A 20,502-nucleotide genomic window follows, 5' to 3' on the forward strand; every position below is an offset into this window, starting at 1 on the left:
ACGCCCGTTTCTACGCAAGAATGATAAATGAGGGCCAATAAGTGTATATACGCAATATAATTTTGTATTTATTTTTTTATTTAAGTTTAAACAAAATCTTTAAAAAAAAATCATTTGAAAGACGGAGATACATCATCTGTCATACAAAAATGTTTGGGGTTTATGTGGGAAAGGCTGAACAAAACGTAAAGACACAATAAACAAAAATAATAAATTGGTTTGAGTTTGAAGTGCGATTATTGACTTGATCATCTGAAATCTCAAATCTGTGTTTTATATTAAAAAAGCAAGGTCTAATGAACAACAGAACATAATAATATAACGCAATTACAATATTACAAGAGCCAAAGATGAATATATATTATGTAATTTATCTAAATATTTTTCAAAAGCAGCCAAATACTTACATATAGGCTACTTTACAAAAAAAAAAATATATATATATATATATATATATATATATATAATTATTATTATTATTATTATTATGTACCATCACCGCATCAAGTCTAAAAACAATATGATCAGACAATATTCAGTGATGTAGTAATATATGACACAAGTAATTAAAAAAATGGATATGTTCTAAAATGAAAAGTGATATCTAGTCTAAAGATTTATAAGCAGCTTAGCTCATTGCATTTAGTACAGTGTTGATGCGATTGCTTTAACAGGCACTAGAGGGCCACCTTAGGCAGGGCCATAAACATGACTGTATGTTGTCATGCAATAAAGTAAAAAAAAAAAAAAAAATTTAAAAATACACACATTTCTCTAAAAATGCCTGCCTTGCCGTGTATCCTAGTAAACATAGTCAGTTATGGCTTAAGTGAATGTAAACAATAGAGAAAGACAATGCATGTGAATCAGTAGGTGATATTGGATCAGTGCATTATGTCTAAAAGTGACAAAAGCCTGAGATCCATTTGTGGTGATCAAACTACAAAAAAGACAAAGAAATCACTCACTGAATAAATTTTGTAACTTTAATAAGGATTAACCTTTATTTAATTTACACAGTGAATATTTGTGTACAGTGGGGGGGGGAAATGACTGTAATTTCTTCAGTGAAACAAAAGTTAAATGTGTCTAGAATCATTAGTTTTCAGTGACAATAGGTGGGGTTAAATGCCTCCACTCTGACAAAACAATTTGCTTTATACATTTACAGCAAAATCGGAGTAGGCTACAAACCATTTTAGCTTAAAATAAAAAAAAAGACAAGCCAAAAGAACATAGATAAATAGGAATATTTATTAATGAACCTGCTGAAAGTTAGTCAGACAATAAATCAGTCAAATATATATATAAATAAATAAATGCATAGGCTAAATAGACCCTAGTGGGGAAAAGTACTATACCAAAATGTATTTAAAATACATTTATTTCATACTAAGTATACTACTGACATATCACTTGACACTTACTGATATAGATATTATAATTTAACTTTATTTGGAGTACTTCTTTATTGCACAATGCACATTTCCTGATATTAAGCCTAAATGTGTCTTAATATAAAAAATTTTAAGGATAGTATGATCACTGTATAATATCAGTCTTTAAATGCAAGATATTGTGTACCTGAAGTATACTTGCAATAGTTTCACTTTAGCACAATCAAATAAACTTAAGATACCTTTAGTTGGACCTCAGCACTATTTCCGGATAACTAAAGTGCATTAAGTCCCAATTTAGCAGTAGCCTAAATCAATTTAGTATAACACAAGTACAATTGCAGAGTATTTATATCAAGTACATAAATGTATTTGTAGTATACTTAGCATTAAATAAATGTATTTCAAATACATTTTAGTATATTTATTTTTCACTAGGGGAGAACATTTAATTTATTTGAATTGTTTTTCTTATCCATGCATATCTCACAGATGAACTCCCCTTGATTTTCATTTGAACATTCAACATGAGCCCATTCCTGGCAGCCTTCACATCTAATTCACAATAGATGCATTCAGCATCGTCATCTGTTTTCTGCTTGTGTTTCTGTCGAGCCTTACTTGTTCCTTTTTTTGCAGCCTTTGTTGCAGCTTTTTGTACGGTGAGGAAGTGAGGAAATCCGTTGGCCAGGCTAACTTGGCCTTGGCCTGGGGGGAAGACTACAACTTGAGGACTTTTGACTGCATGGCTATAAGGAAATGGATAATATGATACGATTTTTGATTACCCAATTAGGTTTTTACTACATAGTTTCTCTTACTAGGTTCAGCGAGCTGCTGGCAACTTGTACCAGGGTGTGATGGGTGGTGTGTTGTGGTGAGGTCAAAAGATGATGACTGGGTCCTTTAAAAGAACAACAGACACAAGCACATACGCACGCACATGCACATGCACAAACACACACATACACACATAGTAACATCAGCAACATTTCTTAACAGGCAACATTACTGCATTGCATTTTCACAAAAACAACTGATTAGGACATTGAAAACTCTGCAAGTTCTTCTTATACCAGCTTCAGGGGCCTATAGGCTGCTCCAGATAAAGTTGCGAAAAATTGGGCAAACAAGTCCATTTGTGATAGTTGAGAAGTTACATATATTGTTTATTTGTTTCATAAATAAAACTCATTACTAACAAAGGGGAAATGTTTTTATTCTCACCAGCATTTTCCTTTTCATTTGTCTCACTCACTGGAGCTATGCAGTGCTATTTTACATTAAATTATTTTATTCAATTTCTGAATAAACAGGAACAGGAAAATGATGCATTTCGGCTATTGTTCAGCTGAAGTCAGTTCAGTGTTGATTAGGGGTGTAACGATACCCTTGTGTCACGATTCGATACATCACACGATACTGAACTCACGATACGATATTATTGCGATACTCCAAGACATATGGTAAAAGGTTAACAAAATGTTTACTGTTAATTAAAATGCTAAATGTGATATTACATTGTGGGTGTAAATGAGTAGGCCTAGACTCAGTGTTGGTAACCCAATGCACAGGACAATGGTTACTCCAGAATAAAAATATTCATGATGCTGAAGCTGAAAATACAGAATTATTTTAGATGAATGTCACTGACTATATATATTTAAAATAATGTAAGCCACTTTTTAAGACATCTGTGAGACATTTGGCATTATCAGGGCCCACAAATATTGCATTATTATACATTATATTATACATTATATATAGTAGTTTAATGTAGTACTGACACTAAAACTCACACATTAATTTTCATTTTAGGTGAACTATACACAATACATATTGTCACTATCCATGATACATATTGATGCATTTTTGTATTGCGATATATTGTGACGATATATTGTTACACCCCTATTCAGTTCTGTTGTAAAGATCATCAATTATTAAATTAGTTCATTTCATCTATAAGGCAGTTCTGAAAAAAAAAGTCATCATCCAGGTCAGTTCAGTTCTCATACAACAGCGTCTGTACAGTCAGCTGTCCATATGGGTCTGTGCGGGGGACCTGTCTGATTCCTGTGATCTCTACTGAGGATCTGTGCTGATGGCTGTCATGTAAGGCCTAGTAGACTAGTAGACACAGTCTCTGCTGACATTCAGGGCTGCGTTTTGGTTGTGTCTAGGTGAAGGTCTACCATCTGATCTGGATACAGACCGGATCCGGCTGACTACGGTAACCTCGAGATAAACAGAGAGAATAATATTAGCGTAGATGCCATTCTTCTTAAGATACAACAAGTACACCGGGTGTTGTAGAAATTGATAATGTGTTATGCCAGGTTAAAGAGATGGTTTTTTTTGTTTTGTTTTTTGGACCTGCTGGAGTTTGTTTATTATGCATGCAGGGCAACCACCCAAAGCATTTCAATAATCTAGCCTTGAGATCATTAACTTTTCTGCATTGGCATTGAGAGCATATATTGTATTTTTTATATATTTTTAAGATGCAAATTACTGCTAGTTTCAATGTAAACGATTGTAATAAACTTGACAAACTATACATCATTAAAAAGGTCTAAGACTCAAGCTTAAATTTTTGAATTCTATTTTACTCTTAATATCTTATAATCACAGTAATTGCTTAAATTGTGTGAGGAATCCATTGGGAGAAAAAAAAACATCCTGTACCTTACAGGCTGTACAGTCATCATGAAAGCGCTTGACTAAACGTCCATCGGGACTTTTAGTTCAAAAGCATGCAGATTTGGAGAAATATAGATTCATTCTCATACGTTTAGGCTACTTCATCGTCTTTAAAGAGGAGTGATATTTATAAAATGTTTACCCTAAATGAGGGAATGTGAGCTTTATGAAGCCCTAAACACTCTCATTTAATGTTTGTTTCATTCACACTGGAAGCCAGAGGGAGCCCTAGCACAGAAAGTCCACAAGTGAGACTCTTATGTCCGGTTTCACAGGGTTTAGATTAATCCAGGAGCAGATTTTATAAACGTGCCTTAGAAAAAAAGAAAAAAAAAACATTACTGGTGTGCATCTAAAGACACCTCAAACATGCATTTTAGACTGGGACTAGTATTAAGCCTGTTCAGTTGCATAAACATAGCCATTATGTTAAGACTGTGTCTTAAGAACTAGTATCATCAACTAGAAGTTAGTTAGGGGTAATCAGTCTTACTGTTCGGTGTCAAATTAGACCAATCTACGTTTTTATGTTACAGACTTTAAAAAGTTATTAACAGTTTTAAAGAATAAAATTGGATGACTAACTTGTAAGACTAGTCTTAACAGTTTATGCAACTGGCCACAGGGTCTAATTTTTAAAAAGTAAACCAGTGGGATTTCGGATCACGGATTGGATCAAATTTTGGAAATGGGTTTTTCAAAAGCAAAAGAGGGATTCCGAACTAGGATCAGAGCATGTAATCCGATCTTACATTTGATCTGGATCAAACCTGCCCTTTGGGTTTTTCAAAACTTTGAACTCGGTTTGTGATCTATTTGATAAAAACAACAAAAAAAAAAAAAAAAACAGGATTATCCTGATCCCATCAGAAGGGTGGATTCAGTTGTGATTTTTCGAACCAAATAAAATCGGAGAGGATTTTTTTTAAGTGAATGATCACAAAATCATGTTTACTGATGATAAATACATTTCTTCATATTTGAAGCATATATGAATTATGTCACATCTAATGATATATGGTAAAAAATAAATAAATAAAAAAACTCAAAACTATCAGCTGTCAAATAAATGTCCCTGTTGCTATAATTCCACAGTATAATTCCACAGTATATTAATGGCAATGACAACAATATGGTCATTGCCATTAACAACAATAACATTAAAAGTCATTCAGCAGCCTAGTTAAAAGTAATTTCTCACAATTGTATTTCCAGTGTGTCCTTCATTAGGTAAGAACATTGGCGGCTGTTCTGGTTCTACATCAGGCTCAGGTCCATCAAATTTGTCATCAAGAGGGACATGACGCCTCGTGGCGATGATATGCAAAACAATACAGGCAAGGATTATGTTGCATGTCACCTTGGGTTGTACTCTTTAAGTAGTTAAGACATGCAAACCATCTCTTCGGGCAATGTGAGAAGATGAAGCGTGTGTTTGCAGGTGTGTTTGCAACTGGAAAAGGGGTCATTAGCCATGGTAGGAGTGGATACGCGCTGTCTCCCAATACAATGCCATTTGGTCGGTGGGATTGAAGCTCTCTGTATAGTGCACTCTCTCTTAGAATACGTGCATCATGAACAGACCCTGGGCCATTTCACAACACAATTGGTTATTATGAAGTTGGCGTTGCCCACAAGTTGGATGTTGATGCTGTGCCTCCCCTTTCGATTGGCATACTCCCTCTCCCTTTCACAAGGTGCTTGGATATGCACAGGAGTACAATCAATAGCACCAATAGTGCTAGGCATGTTCCCAATTAAAAAAAAAAAATGCTTAGTCTGAGCTGTCTAGTCATCCTTGGGAAAGGAAACAAATTGATTGATCAGACTGCCCAGTACTACTGACATAGCCTTCACCACATTACTCACGGTTGCTTTTCTCACTCCCATATTGTCACCCATTACTTGGTAGAAAGTCCCACATGCATAAAAGCGCAGTGCGATTAAGCACTGTTCCTCCACAGATAAAGCATGACTCCTTTGGGTTTGGTGTTGGAGTGTTGGCCTGACAAGATCTGCATTAATGTCATCTCTCCCAAAGCGAAAACATGCATACAGTTCTTCTGATGTGTATTGCTCGAGTGGTTTGGCACGCTCAGCATGCACCCTTTGACGGTACCGTCTCCTACGGTAACGATGAACAATACCCGCCATGTGGATGCCTCTATAGGCTAAGAGAAATGGGTGCAAAGACATGATGTGCTTAAATGGTGTCACCCATTGACCAGCAATGAGCCGATTGGTGTAAGCCTAATTGAGCACAAGCCAAAGCAATCATGCTCAAGGCTTTTAAGATCAGTGTTGTAGGCCTGCAAAAGGGCCTAATTTTACTGAGGTAGAAACCTGTGCACTGCTGGAGAGCCAATTTTGCCTCGATAGTAGGAGGTTTCAGCTCTGCAAACGGTGGAGAAATTACCAAAAAAGGAAAACCCAACATTTGGGAGGACATAACCAATCATGTCAATGCCATGGGGTCTTGCCAAAAGAGGACCATAAAACAAGTTATGTTGCGATGGAAGAACCTTAGGGCCAAGGCAACGAAAGACCTTACTGAAGCCAAGAACCCCCAAACAGGTAACAAGCCATATAAGAGGGGTGATTTCACTGATATGGTCCTTGATATCATAGGAGGAGAAAAATCAGAGGCTCTACATGGCATTGAAGGCATAGAAGCAGATGGCGAAGTACAATTACAGAGACTAGGACTTCAGAAGAATGCAAGCAAACTTCTCCTGCAGAGGAAATGTTTGTCCTGGACTTGACCACAGTGATTGAGGAGGAAGATAGATCCCCAGTGGATGTAATGAAGACAGTCCAAGACGTTCCTACAAGAAAACGCAAACGTTCCTCAGCTACAAACCAGGATGGTGACAGCTATGAGTTGCCTCTGAAATGGGAAACCGAAAGAGCAGAAGTACAAATCTTGCTTAGCCAGCTGCAGCAGAGAAAGGTGCAGATGGAGATGCATCTAAAGGGAGCGATGGAAAGGGCTGGTATCTGTCCTGTGTAAATGATTTTTGACTATTGGGTAGTATTGTTTTTGTTTTGTTTTTTTAACATTATAACAAAATAAGGAATGCAAAATGTTTCTGTTTATTACAGTGTTTCTGTTTCTTCAAATTAAAACAAACAATGGCTATTTGTGGCCACCGGTATTTTGCCTACCTGTTGTTCTTTGCTAAGCCAGTAGGCTACACTGTTGGTTCCATTTAAGGCTCTGGTAAACAGGATTTGGTAATCCTTGAAATTTGGTATTTGGATCACAGTGATCCAATCCAATGTTCCTTTAAAAAACTGGCATAAAAGTAAGATGGATCAGGTGATCCTGGATAGCAAAACATGGGATTTATCCGGATCATAGTGATCCAGCTAACTTTTTTTTTTAAGAAAACTGGGCCCAGGGGATTAGAGTCATATATCTTATAACGTTCCAGGAAATCCCTTATATGGGCAAAGGCATCCAGAGATCCAGAGATCGCTGTAGCTGAATAACATGACTCATGAAAGTTTTTACAGATGAACACGTTTGCGATGATATGGTTTATCTAGTTTCTTCAAGGCATCTTGGATATTTTCATAAGAATAATGCGTTAAAGGGATAGTTCATCCAAAAATGAAAATTCTGTAATTATCCAGCAAACACTGAACGTTGGCACAACGTAGGCTATCCAACCTTCTAACAACGTTTTAACAACAACACGTTGACACAATGTTGACATTAAACCACCGTTCAGGGCCATTGCTTAAGGTTGTGCCTATAGTGTGTCGTCTCATTCTTCATAGAGTAAGGATACGTGAGAATTACGTTCAATTTACCTCAGCTAAATAAGATACATAATTATTCAAACACACCCAACTTAATTGTCTAATGTGACTAATGTAGCCTCGCTCGCACTGATTCGTTTTTCACTTGATTTGTTGTCTGCTATTTAGTCTAGGTATTCCAGTCTGCTCAGGAACCGATGCTCTCTCGAGCCAAATGCAGTTATTTCAGTGAGTATATGGCTCGACGGCAGGAAGGAATAAACCAAACATTTTTAAACGTCTCTTTTTTTTTTTTTTTTTTATAATAAAAGTTAGTGTGTCGATTCAATTAAAAATCCACATAGGCCTATCACATATTTTAAAATATTACATAATTCATTGAAGCCTGTTTGTCATGTATAATACACCGACCAATCGTTATCTGGCACAAGAAGTTCAAATGTCATTGGACAATGTGAAGTGGAGTGGTAATTTTAAATCGTTTGAAAATTATGGGACAGACGAATTTATATTTTATGAAGCGATCTGAATCTGCGTCGTTTAAACAACGGATGCTAAATGACTACAAAGCACTGCACAAAACCAGCACCAAAAGTCGCATTAATGGTAAGTAGGCTAGTATTAAAGTCACTTTTTATTTAGTCTATGTAGCCTATATTACCATTCGATCAAACTATCATAGTTTGTTAAATAAGGCCCAGGCGCCACCTACAGGCCTATTATGTGAAGTGTAGGCGGACAACACGCGAAATCTATAAGGACTTTAAATTTTATTTTATTTAAAAAAAAAAACAAAACAAAAAAACATTTTAGTTTTTTTTTCTTCTTCTTTTTTCCACAAATGTATGACTTTTGGAAGTGCAATTTGATTACCATAATGCAGTTTTAGTAAAGTTGAATTAACCTTCTGTCATTTTTACTCTTCAAAGTTTACACTTGCAGGTGTTGATTATAATTTGGCTAATTTACTGATAGCCCCATTAAATAATAATAAGGATAAACAATATATAATTATCTATCATCTGATCTGACTAATTAAAAATTAACCTCAAAACATAAAATACTAAATGGGGGATATCTATAGGTCTATCTAGCATACAAATAAATAAAAAAATGTCAGAACGTCGTCTATCATGCTGGGTTCCAGTCCAAAATTGTCATGCCCTTCACTCGCTAACTTCCCTCCGTCTCGTCTCGTTCACTCGGTCGGATGTGCGTAATTGCTTACGTTGCACGAGTGCCCACTACTGGCGGAAACTGCAATGGGCTGAACTGGAACGTTCTAAACCCTTGATCACTTGGAATCAGCAATGGAGCTGATTTATTATTTTTTTTTAAATTCCTTTAAGAATTTGTTTAATGGAGCATCCAAGTGTTTATATGTGTGTTTGGGTTGTTTTAAATAAATAAATAAAAATTATAATTAATATATCATAGAGTTGTCTGTTGTGGTGGTGATTAGACGAGATCTGTGGTGACGTCACAATCGTACTGCATTGTGGGACATATAGGTGCCTGAAGTGTACATTTGAGGTAGACTCGCTCCCTCTGTCAAAATCGAGGGAACGAGGGTCTGTCCATATTAACTTCCCTCATCCACTTCACGAAGTGGAACGAGAAATGCAACGTGCCACAGACGTTGCCACAACATGTTTGCTGGGTAATTACCACTGATCTATATAATGATCATTGGTAATTACTCACCTTCGTGTTGTTCCAAACCCGTAAGACTTTCGTTCATCTTCGAAAAACAAATAAGAGCTTTCTGTCACTCTGTTGACAGCTACGCAACTACCACTTTGAGCATCAAAATGTTTATAAAGAGATCGTAAAACTAATCCATATGATTTGATCGGTGCAGTCCAAATTTTCTGAAGAGACTCGATCATGATGAACAGATTCAATTTAGTCTTTCATTCACATATAAACATTAATCAGTGAATATAAACAGAACCTTATTGGTTCTCGCACCTCAAGTGAACATGCTCTAGCTTGCAGCAACTGATGTGTGAGTTGATGAATGTTTAAATGTGAATAAAAGCCTAAAATAATTCTGTTCATCATATAAAGCAATACAGTCTCTTAAGAAAATTTGGACTAAACAACAAAATTCACATGGATTCGTTTTACGATCTCTTTACGAACTTTTTGAAGCGTCAAAGTTGCGTAGCTGTCTATGGAGGGACACAAAGCTCTCAGATTTCATCAAAAAGATTTTCATTTTTGTTCCAAAGATAAACGAAAGTCGAACGAGTTTGGAAGACATGAGGGTGATTAGAATGTTCCTGTTTTTGGTGAACTATCCCTTTTAATATCCTTTATCACCGGTTAGAACACGATAAAATATTTGCCTCATACTATGATAAGAAGCCACATCGGAGCACAAGGTTATTTCCAACACTCAACTGGTGTTATAAAGTGAGTGGAGCAAAAACATGGTTTTAATCTTATAAATTGTCATGACTTGATGCTATGCTAAGCTAACATGCTAGCTAGCCCTTATGTTCCTGCTAGGAGTGATTATGTTTTATGACTAATTTTGAAAAGTAAAGAACATTAGAATGATTATTTATTTTTTAAGAAAGGGCATTTGATACAAAGTCAAAATGAAGTGAGAAGTCTGACCAAAGAAATTAGATATTAAAACAGTGCATGGAAAGGCATTAGTAAATATAATAAAGACAAGATAAGAACAATTAGAGCCATATCCCGGCCGGAGAGATGTGAATGGGGAAGCGTGGACAATAATAAGTAGGCTATTATTCCTCAAATTAAACAAAATAATCTATCAACATTATAAAAGTGTGCACATTGAGAGAAATAAACAGCAGATGCTGCTTTTTCAGACACTTCACGTTAGCAAGTAGCCTACGGCTAATAATATACACCACTTTAACTGTGTTATTTACTTCTTTAACTTGAGCAAATGCTGTTAATACACATTTAGTTAGCAAAACGAAACCATGCACGTTTTAATGCCAGTGAATAAATTATCCACCCGGCCGCATGCCACTGCTCAGCCATGTGTTGTGGTCTGCGTCTCGCGCTGATGACATCAATTTGAGAGGGGTGTGGCCAGGCCCATTGTACACGCCCCATTACTTTGACGCCACCCCGACTTCAAAACAGTGCCATAGGTGAAATGCAGGCTGTGTCCAAAATCACATACTCTCTTGAGTTATTTTGAATAAGTAATAACCTCACGACTGATAAAAAAGTATGTTCTAGTATAAGTGTGTTCAGTATGAATGTAATCCGGACGTAATATATTCGTCATGTTGTCATTATCATGTGACCTGCCAGCGACAGTCACGTCACTTCACTGTCATTCACAAATCCTCTCCCGTGGCCCGTGGCCTCATGGGATAGTAAAGTGTCCATCATATGCACACTTCAGAATATTGCCGGAAATACTAGGTCATCCAGGTACTTTTTGCCTACTCTTTTTTTTGCCTACACTGTAAAAAAAAAATTCTAATGACTGATAACATCTACATTTTTCAATTAGTCTGACGTATTATTTCTCATTGAGCCAATGTTAACAGACTATTGCAACAAGAATTGCACTTGGGCCAATTTAAAAATTTAGATGTGACCAGTCACTAGAAAATTTTGACTTGGAGAGGTTAGACATTTTTTACAGTGTATTAGTACTGTGAATTTGGCTTCTTTTGTCACATACTGTTTTTCACCTACTATTTAGTAGGGAAGTATGTGATTTCAGACTCACTGTGTTCTTAATGGCATACTAGTGTACTGCATACACACTTCAGAATCTAGCCGGAAGTAGTAGGCCATCCGGGTACTTTTTGCCTACACTCTCATGAGTACTACTGTGAATTCTGACATACTTATTGTGTCACATACTGTTTTTAGCCTATAGGGAAGTATGCTATTTCGGATGCAGCCGCTCAGAAAAGTGAACCAGAAAGGGAAAACGCTATTGCGAGCTCACACTTGACTGAAACGCAGAATAAAAGGTGCGCTGCAAATGAATTAGTAGTTATGGCCATGGAAAATATGTGTCGCAAAATCATTGCTGCTAAAAATCTGTTGCAGAGATAAGATCAATGTTCTTCTTTTTCAGCTGCCAATGATTTTTGCAATTGATCATATATTTTGTTTTTGCTCTATTTTATTTTTAATTTAGCAATTTTTTTGTTTTGTTTGCATAAATGATTTTTTCTCACTCTACACTTTTTATTCTCTTTCGCAGTAATTTTTTTTTTTTTTTTTTGCAAAACTTATTTATTTTACTCAATACCTTATTTTTCTTTTGCAAAACTTTATTTTCTTTTGCAATACTTTTACTGTGTTGCAAATATGTGTGGCGGGAATGTGACTCCACATTGCACCAGCAGTTACGGGGTTAATACGTGGAGAACAGGAAGTGTCGTATGTGAAAATATACATGCTGCGTAGGCTGTCGTGCCTGTTGATATTGTTCTGCGTTCGGCATTAACGTTTCAACAAAGAGCTCATTTGTTTGTCTATCTTAAGACATTACAGTGTATATACCTTGATGTCGTTTATTAATTAATTAATATATATTAAAAAAATACCTGTAGCTTAATAGACACAATACATCACATTGACCTGAATTATTGTCCCTGATTTAAAAAAAAATAAAATAGTGTCGTTGTTTTGTTCTTTATTTAAAGTGTCTAAATATACTGCATCACAGGCACAGCTTCACATGAGTGTCAGGTTGCCCCTCCTCTGAGTTGCTGTAGTATAAAATCAAACTGCTGTCAGTGCGCCACTGAGACTGACTCACTCATACCACATTGCAGGTACGCAGTGAGAGGACAAGTGTTCATCAAACTATTTTCCCGGCGAAAAAACCCCCCAAATCTAAAGCAAAATGGTGAGTACAACATTATCTTTAATTGTTAGATCTACTGTGAAAGTCTCTTTGCCTGTAAACACACATATTTGCATTTACCTTATATGCTCAAAATCGGAATATCGCGTTTAACACGTGGGAATAAAGCACTGTTTCAATCCAGCGAGTCGAAGATAATTAAATCGTCAATTCCCGATAAACTGGCGATAAATATTCCTGTGAGAAATGCAAGCTGACGCAGTAGGATAAGCCGCGGTGTATAGGATAGGCCTATAATATTGAGCGCGCAAACGAAACGCGGCCATGTTATAACGTTATATGTTTCTGATGCGGATGCTGCTGTTTGGGAACGCAGAAAGACGGTTTTAAGAGGGAATTATATCGAAACACTTTGATGACAGACTATGCTCAGACATTTCGGAACAACATAAGCAGCATTTTAGATGCTGTGCAACGAGGTCGGTCCAGTTAATGCCGTCTCATCGCACACGCACAGTCACGTGACTTTTGTTTAATGCGTATAACGTTACTAGAGGAATTGTTTCCATCGTAGTTGATGCGCACGGTTTCTTATCGCATTAAATGTTCATCCGAGTCAGTTGAGGCCACAATTTTTATTATGATTCTAATTTTGTAATGCGCATTTTTTGAATTTGTGAGAATCTGGGCGTTTCCATTCCTTTTTTTTTTTTTTTTTTTGATATTCCAAAATGCGCATGAAAACAGGTGGATGGAAACCTAGCGAGCTAAAGATATGCGTTTTATTAACTGCGTATTTTGAATTTTAATAACACATTAGCAAAAAATAACAATAAAAGACTATAACAAATGTCTAATGCACTATATATGACTCTAACCGTCTCTTTAAAAGTGACTACTAGCCTAAAATAGAGGCTTAATGGCTAATTTGACTATTTTATATGCCATGTAGCTAGATTTGAGCAAATTTTACCAGCACTTCATATGTCCAGTACTTTGGAAACTAAGAGCTTTATGCCTTAAGCTGTTATGGGTGTGGTTATGGGTGTGTTTGTGATTTTACTGAACACTGTTGTGGCTCCCTGCCTCAGTATGTCCCATGATCCAGAAGAAGAAGAAAAAAAAACACAAAGATATTCATGCTGGTTGAAAATATGCACAATAATAAGAGAAAAGGACATTTTAATCAGAAAGAAAACTGCGTAATAATGGTTGATGGTGAAATAATTGTTCTCCTTGATATGACTAAGATGGCCTCATTCAGTAAGGTGATTCATAGTTTGTGAATCTTCTAGAATCTCAAGCTTTGGGTAATTGTGTGAAATATTGTGTGCCAACCGTCGTTTGAAAGAAACCCACCACATGCATTGCAAAATGGACTAGTGCCAACTAGTTCTCCTGTTAAGAACTAAATAAGTATTGTAAGTCTCCAAGCCTGTTTTTACATGGAAAATATATTAGAACCAAGTGTGTAGGAGTTTGTTTGTGCTGAATTCCAAGGACAAATGGTTCTCGCATTCTACGAGTCCCAGTCACACTCGTGAGGACATTCTGTTTGTCTTTTGGATGCCAGCTGAACCTTTAGAAACATGTCACAATATTTATTAGTGATTGTTCTATGAAACCTTAATATTTTGCAAGCTGGCTCCCTAAAGTGTGGAAATGAGGTTTGCAATGTGAAATTGCTCATTTATTTCTAATAAATAAATAAAAACATTTCTATTCTTTTCTTTACAAATCATGAGATGAGGACGGTTGCCACCCAGTATAGTTAAAAATTAGCAAACTTTAGACTACGTCATATCTCACCTTACACTTTGTAACCATAAGTCAATTATTTGCTCTTTTTGCAATCGTTGCACAGAATAAGGTTGAAGGTAAAGACAAATATCAAATTCAAGTGAACTTGTGCTTATTATATATACTTATATATCCTTATCGTCAACATGCAATTGACCGTATTTAGAAAGTAAATACTAAAACTAAATCGGGTCAATTTTGATCACATTATTCTACAGAAAAAATATTTTTTTCTATGTAAACTTTCGTCAAAAATGAAATGACCTGCTCAACCCTCTGAAATGATTTTCTTTTTCTGCAGACGTGTAACACCTTGGTCATGTCGGCCATTATGTTAACAAATAGCCAAACAGCTATTAGGGCGTTGTTTAGAAAACTCATATTAATATATGGCTCTGTTATGGTCAATATAATCAAATCAATCTCCAATGTTTGAAAGACAAACACATTTATGGCATATTTCTGTTGCAACTATTTTGAAAGGGGTTAAAAAAAATGTTCTGGTTTTTACATTACAACTTCTAGGTATATACTGAGAGAACAAGAAATGTATGAGACAACAGAATTTGCAGAAGTAAAAAAATAATAATAATAATAATGCAGGAAGACGACTCATTGTGTGGTTCATGGGTTGGTGGTGGAAGGTTTGGTTGGGGGGAAAAAGAGCTAGTGGAGAAGGATGACCTGTAACAACCCATAAATAACTTCTAACCTGGCTGCCATGCCCAAACTAGGCAGTCCCATGTGCCTGTGTAATGTGCCATCCCACTCCCCACTGACTCACCAATAGGCAGACAGGGGCAGAGGGGTAAAAATAAAGCCCCAACCCCAGGAGAATGAATTCAGAGGAAGAGTCATGCCGATAGAGGAGATTCAGAGTCTGGATATTTCTTCTCAGGCTGATGTAGGCCATCTCTCTGGAGCGCAGGCACAGATTTAGGTGCTGAATCATTACAGAGCACTTTTACTGCAATCATGTGACCCATTGCACCGGTGTCCTACAATTTTTATGTTTAATGGCAACACTGACATTGGCAGACATTACTTTGAAATGCCTGGTACTTACTTTTTTTTCTTTATCTTTTTTTTATGAATGGAAAGTTCAAAATACATTTATATTTTATATTTAAATTTATATATTTTTTTGTAACAAATGTATTTACTGCCACTAAAAAAAAAAATACTGAACCCCATTTGAACAGTAGTAGTTCAGCACATTTCACTGTCTCATACATTTATTGTAACATGGCCACATAAAACCAGAACACAACTTTCTTTTTTCAATTGTCAATTATTATTTTTAAAACATTTTTTTTTACCTCCCGTACTAAAATTCCACATTAGGGTGCAGCTTGCTCTGTTGTCTGATATAAACCTGTTGGGGCTGATGTCGACACCTCAAGCCTTTTCATGCTTCTTCAGACTTGCCAGGGTGTGTGAGAGGAGCGAGGAAATGTTTGTGGAAGGTGTTTTGTGTGGATGTGCGAAGAGAAAATAACGGCTATGAGGGTTAGTAGGCCTGTCTGCCATTTAGTGCCATAAATGTCACATTGTAAATGTTTCCCAGGTCGAATCTTTCAGGAAACTCCCTTTCCAAACAAACAGAAGTGTTTAACATGCCATGATACGAATTCAAGGCTGGCTTAGAGACTTTATCTCAGGATTGTCATCTAGATAAGCACAAACCCATGGCTGACGACAAACGTGTTTTGGGGCTTTGAGTGATCCAGACAGTACTTTTGTCCTGTCCTGTCCTGTCCTGTCAGCTGCACATGTCAGTCGTCTGTGACTGACATTGTGTAATAAGCCTACCTCCCACCATTAAGAACCTTTTTTATTTGCTTCTGCCCCCTGGTGGGCAAAACAAAAGTCTGAAAGGCGGCAACATGTCTTTTTTTAATTTATTTATGGTTTGTGCTATTGTTAAATGCAATCAGTATATTTTTACATGCATCTTTATTGGATAGACATTGACCAGAATAGTAAAAAAGAGTATGTATATTCAGTAAATAGACTGATTTTCATATTGGGTTTGCAATTTTTTATTATTTTTTTTTGATTTCATATTGACCGCCCAAATGTCCCATGAATGTTGTTAGTTGAATTCAGGAGGAACACTACAGAGAGTACTGTCACCTAATATGTTATGTTCTGTTTCCTCTCCACAGCGTGAGTGTATCTCTGTCCACGTTGGCCAGGCTGGAGTCCAGATGGGTAACACCTGCTGGGAGCTGTACTGTCTGGAACACGGTATCCAGCCCGATGGCCAGATGCCCGACCACAAACCAGTGGGTTGCCATGATGACTCGTTCACCACCTTTTTCAGTGATACTGGGTCTGGCAAATACGTACCTCGTGCCATCTTTGTAGACCTTGAGCCAACGGTCATTGGTAAATATCATCATGGTGTTACATTTAAGGCAACAAGCCATTAGAGGTCATGCATTTGTAAATACATTCAAATCATTGCAGCACTTTGCATTTATAATAGAAAGAAAAAGGGACGGCACACTGTTAAAATACAGTGTTTCAACCATTTTAGTCTTCATCGGGCAGTGAAAAACGTTGCATTTATAAGCAACTGGACAAAAGACAGTGTTCAATCAGTAATTCCATTTATTATCACAAATAATTTTGCATACTGATTGCGTATTAATAAACCCGATAATTGTTTTCAGAGGCATAAGGGTCAAGATCCTTATTTTAATATACTTTGGATACGGTTATATTATTAATATTTTGAAATAAAAAAATATATATTTACAATTTTAATTTTAATGTTAGTTTAAGTTAGAGCAGAACGGTCTGTAATATTGAAAATATATATAGATTATTATAAAACATAATTTGTATTAAATCATTTAAATTAAATGTAACAATGAATAGTTCATAATATATTATTATAATAATTATTCAATTAAATCTATATTATTATAATAATATAACCATGAGCAAATCTGGTATGCATCACTGATAATCAAATGTTATTTTGGGTCCAGAGGTATAGAGGTCAGGATTAGTGCTATTATTGTCACTTTCAGGTTGCGTATATAAACACATTATGAAGATGAATCCCAAATCAAGTCTTGACTAGATAATCCATAAGGCAAACACAGAACTAATATACAGGGAACAAGAAAGGGAACAAATAGCTGAACAGAAGAACTCATCAAATGAGTAGCCATAGAAACTGAAAACGAAACTGACAGGCAGGGAGAAAGCAAAGCCAGAAAACAAAGTCAAACTGAACATAACTGTGACGGTACGCCCCTCCCTGAAAGGCGCGACCTCGCGCCGACAGTCCCAACGAGGACAGGAGAGGTGAAACCAGGGTGGTGCAGATGGTGGGACGAACCAGGGAGAAGCTCGGAGCAGGAGCTAGGTGGCACCCCAGCATCCAGCCAGGGTGAAACCCCACGGCGGTGTCGAAGGAGGGAGGAGCCATGGCTGGGATTCCCTTGACGTGGCCATGGGGACGACAGATGGTGACAGAGCCGATGGTGGTAGAGCCTTAGGTGCAGACGGAGAGCAGTGGGACACAAAGGCTTAAGCAGAGGAGCTGACGAAAGGCGCTGGTCAGAGGAATTAGGTGATTCCAGAAGAGAGGCGGGAGAGGGAGGCCGGGTGGGACCAGCGCAGATGAAGGTAGGCATTCAAAGTCGGGTAGTATCAGTGGGGGCATGGAATCATCCTCTTCCCAAACCCATTGTCCAGAAACCCATGACTCGCCCTCGGTGGCTGTGTAGGCGCCAATTCATCCCCTCGAACTGCACTATAACCTCCCATGGAGGCACACGATGAAGCCGGCTCACACACCTGGTCAGACGTGTACTCGGGCTCAGTCGCTCCTTGCGCTGGCTCTCAGTCTACGGTGGGCTCAGGCGTCGTGTCCATCTCACGGGGTAGTGTCAGGCTGGGCTCTGAGTTGGGAGTGGGGCTGGTGGTGTCCTCCTCGGGACCGATCGTGAACTCCGATTCATTGTTCACCAGCACCCACTCCCCATAGGCGGAGAAGTCCTCACAGGGACCGTTCGCTGGCAGGCGTGCCTACGCCTGCTCGCTCAGGCTGGTGTGGAAGAAAACACTGAGCGAGTCATCCGAATAGTGCACAAGGCATGCCAGATCTAAAAAGTCCTGGGTATTATCCTCCAGCGACCGGTCCATCTGCTCCAGGCATAACAGTCTTACTGCCGGCAGATCCATGGGGAAAAATAACACACAAAAACGGCACAACAAAATATTGTCTTGGTCCGGTCTTCTGTCACGTTTGGGTCGTGTATATAAACACACGACGGAGAAGGTGAATCACAAATCAAGTCTTTTCTAGATAATCCATAAGACAAACACAGAGGAAGGCAGGAACATAGCACAGCACGTATACACTGACGAGACCGGACAACTCACAAATTAATCAAGGGAACTTGTATACAGGGAACTAATTAGACAACAGCTGAACAGAATAACTACCATAGAAACTAATAACCAAATTGACAGGCAGGGAGAAAGCAAAGACAGAAAAACACTCAAAACTGTGACAATTCTAGTATTAATTAATATTAATTCTTTTTATTTTCATTTTAATGTTAAAGTACTTGTAAAGTACTTTGTAATAGTTTTAGGTAACAACACTGTCCAGGATTTGGTGATTTGTTTGCTCTAACTTTGTACGGCACTGGTATGTTATTCTTCCAGATGAGGTCCGCACAGGCACCTATCGCCAGCTGTTTCATCCTGAGCAGCTCATCTCAGGCAAAGAGGATGCAGCGAATAACTATGCCCGTGGCCACTACACCATTGGCAAGGAGATCATTGACTCGGTGCTGGACCGCATACGCAAACTGGTAATGTGAAAAAATTGTGTTACATGTACTTACCAACGAGATCAAAATAACAGACTAAAATGCAAGTTCTGTCCCCTCTTCCACACAGGCCGACCAATGCACGGGGTTGCAAGGTTTCCTGGTCTTCCACAGTTTTGGTGGAGGCACAGGCTCGGGTTTCACCTCCCTTCTGATGGAGCGTCTCTCAGTTGACTTTGGAAAGAAGTCCAAGCTAGAGTTTGCCATTTACCCAGCTCCCCAGGTGTCTACGGCTGTGGTGGAGCCATACAACTCCATCCTGACCACCCATACCACGCTCGAGCACTCCGATTGTGCATTCATGGTGGACAACGAGGCCATCTATGATATCTGCAGGAGGAACCTGGATATCGAGCGCCCGTCCTACACCAACCTCAACCGGCTCATCAGTCAGATTGTTTCCTCCATCACCGCCTCGCTCCGCTTCGACGGCGCCTTGAACGTCGATTTAACAGAGTTCCAGACCAACTTGGTGCCCTACCCTCGCATCCACTTCCCTCTTGCCACGTACGCTCCGGTAATCTCCGCCGAGAAGGCCTACCACGAGCAGCTCTCTGTGGCTGAGATCACCAACTCGTGTTTCGAGCCCTGCAACCAGATGGTGAAGTGCGATCCACGACATGGAAAATACATGGCCTGCTGTTTGCTGTACAGGGGAGACGTGGTTCCAAAAGACGTCAACGTGGCCATTGCTGCCATCAAGACCAAGAGAAGCATCCAGTTTGTGGACTGGTGTCCCACTGGCTTCAAGGTGGGCATCAACTACCAGCCCCCAACTGTGGTTCCTGGTGGAGATCTAGCCAAAGTGCAAAGAGCGGTGTGCATGCTTAGCAACACCACCGCCATTGCTGAGGCTTGGGCTCGTCTCGACCACAAATTTGACCTGATGTATGCCAAGAGGGCCTTTGTGCACTGGTACGTGGGTGAGGGAATGGAGGAAGGAGAGTTTTCTGAGGCCAGAGAAGACATGGCAGCTCTGGAGAAGGACTACGAAGAAGTGGGCCTTGATTCATTCGAGGAAGATGAGGAGGGTGAAGAGTATTAAAATGGAAAATTGTTGTTATTTTTCTACCAGAAAAATCTAATAAAATGAAGCTCAACTTATCTTGTTGTGGTGGTTCTTTTTATAATGTTGTGACATTGTCAAGTAGTA

At 38.2% G+C, this 20,502-nt stretch overlaps 1 protein-coding gene, 1 long non-coding RNA gene and 1 pseudogene across 3 annotated transcripts; 2 read left to right on the plus strand and 1 right to left on the minus strand.

The window, feature by feature from the left end:
- Window positions 1-5,283: 5,283 nt before the first annotated feature.
- Window positions 5,284-6,391, minus strand: LOC309495779 (putative nuclease HARBI1; annotated as a pseudogene). Its single transcript has one exon. The product of its transcript is annotated as a putative nuclease HARBI1 (transcript).
- A 6,184-nt stretch (window positions 6,392-12,575) lies between these two features.
- tuba8l2 (tubulin, alpha 8 like 2) lies at window positions 12,576-20,453 on the plus strand. The gene is made up of 4 exons (XM_082163854.1): window positions 12,576-12,732; window positions 16,659-16,881; window positions 19,183-19,331; window positions 19,420-20,453. Exons 1-4 carry the CDS (start codon window positions 12,730-12,732, stop codon window positions 20,392-20,394), a joined length of 1,350 nt encoding a protein of 449 aa, XP_082019980.1. The 5' UTR covers window positions 12,576-12,729; the 3' UTR covers window positions 20,395-20,453.
- LOC309494551 lies at window positions 12,739-16,386 on the plus strand. Its single transcript, XR_014204350.1, has 2 exons — window positions 12,739-14,993; window positions 15,028-16,386. It is a non-coding gene; the product is annotated as an uncharacterized lncRNA (long non-coding RNA).
- Window positions 20,454-20,502: the final 49 nt, after the last annotated feature.

Source organism: Leuciscus leuciscus (assembly GCF_965113295.1).
Source record: "Leuciscus leuciscus genome assembly, chromosome: 3".
Lineage (NCBI taxonomy): Eukaryota > Metazoa > Chordata > Actinopteri > Cypriniformes > Leuciscidae > Leuciscus > Leuciscus leuciscus.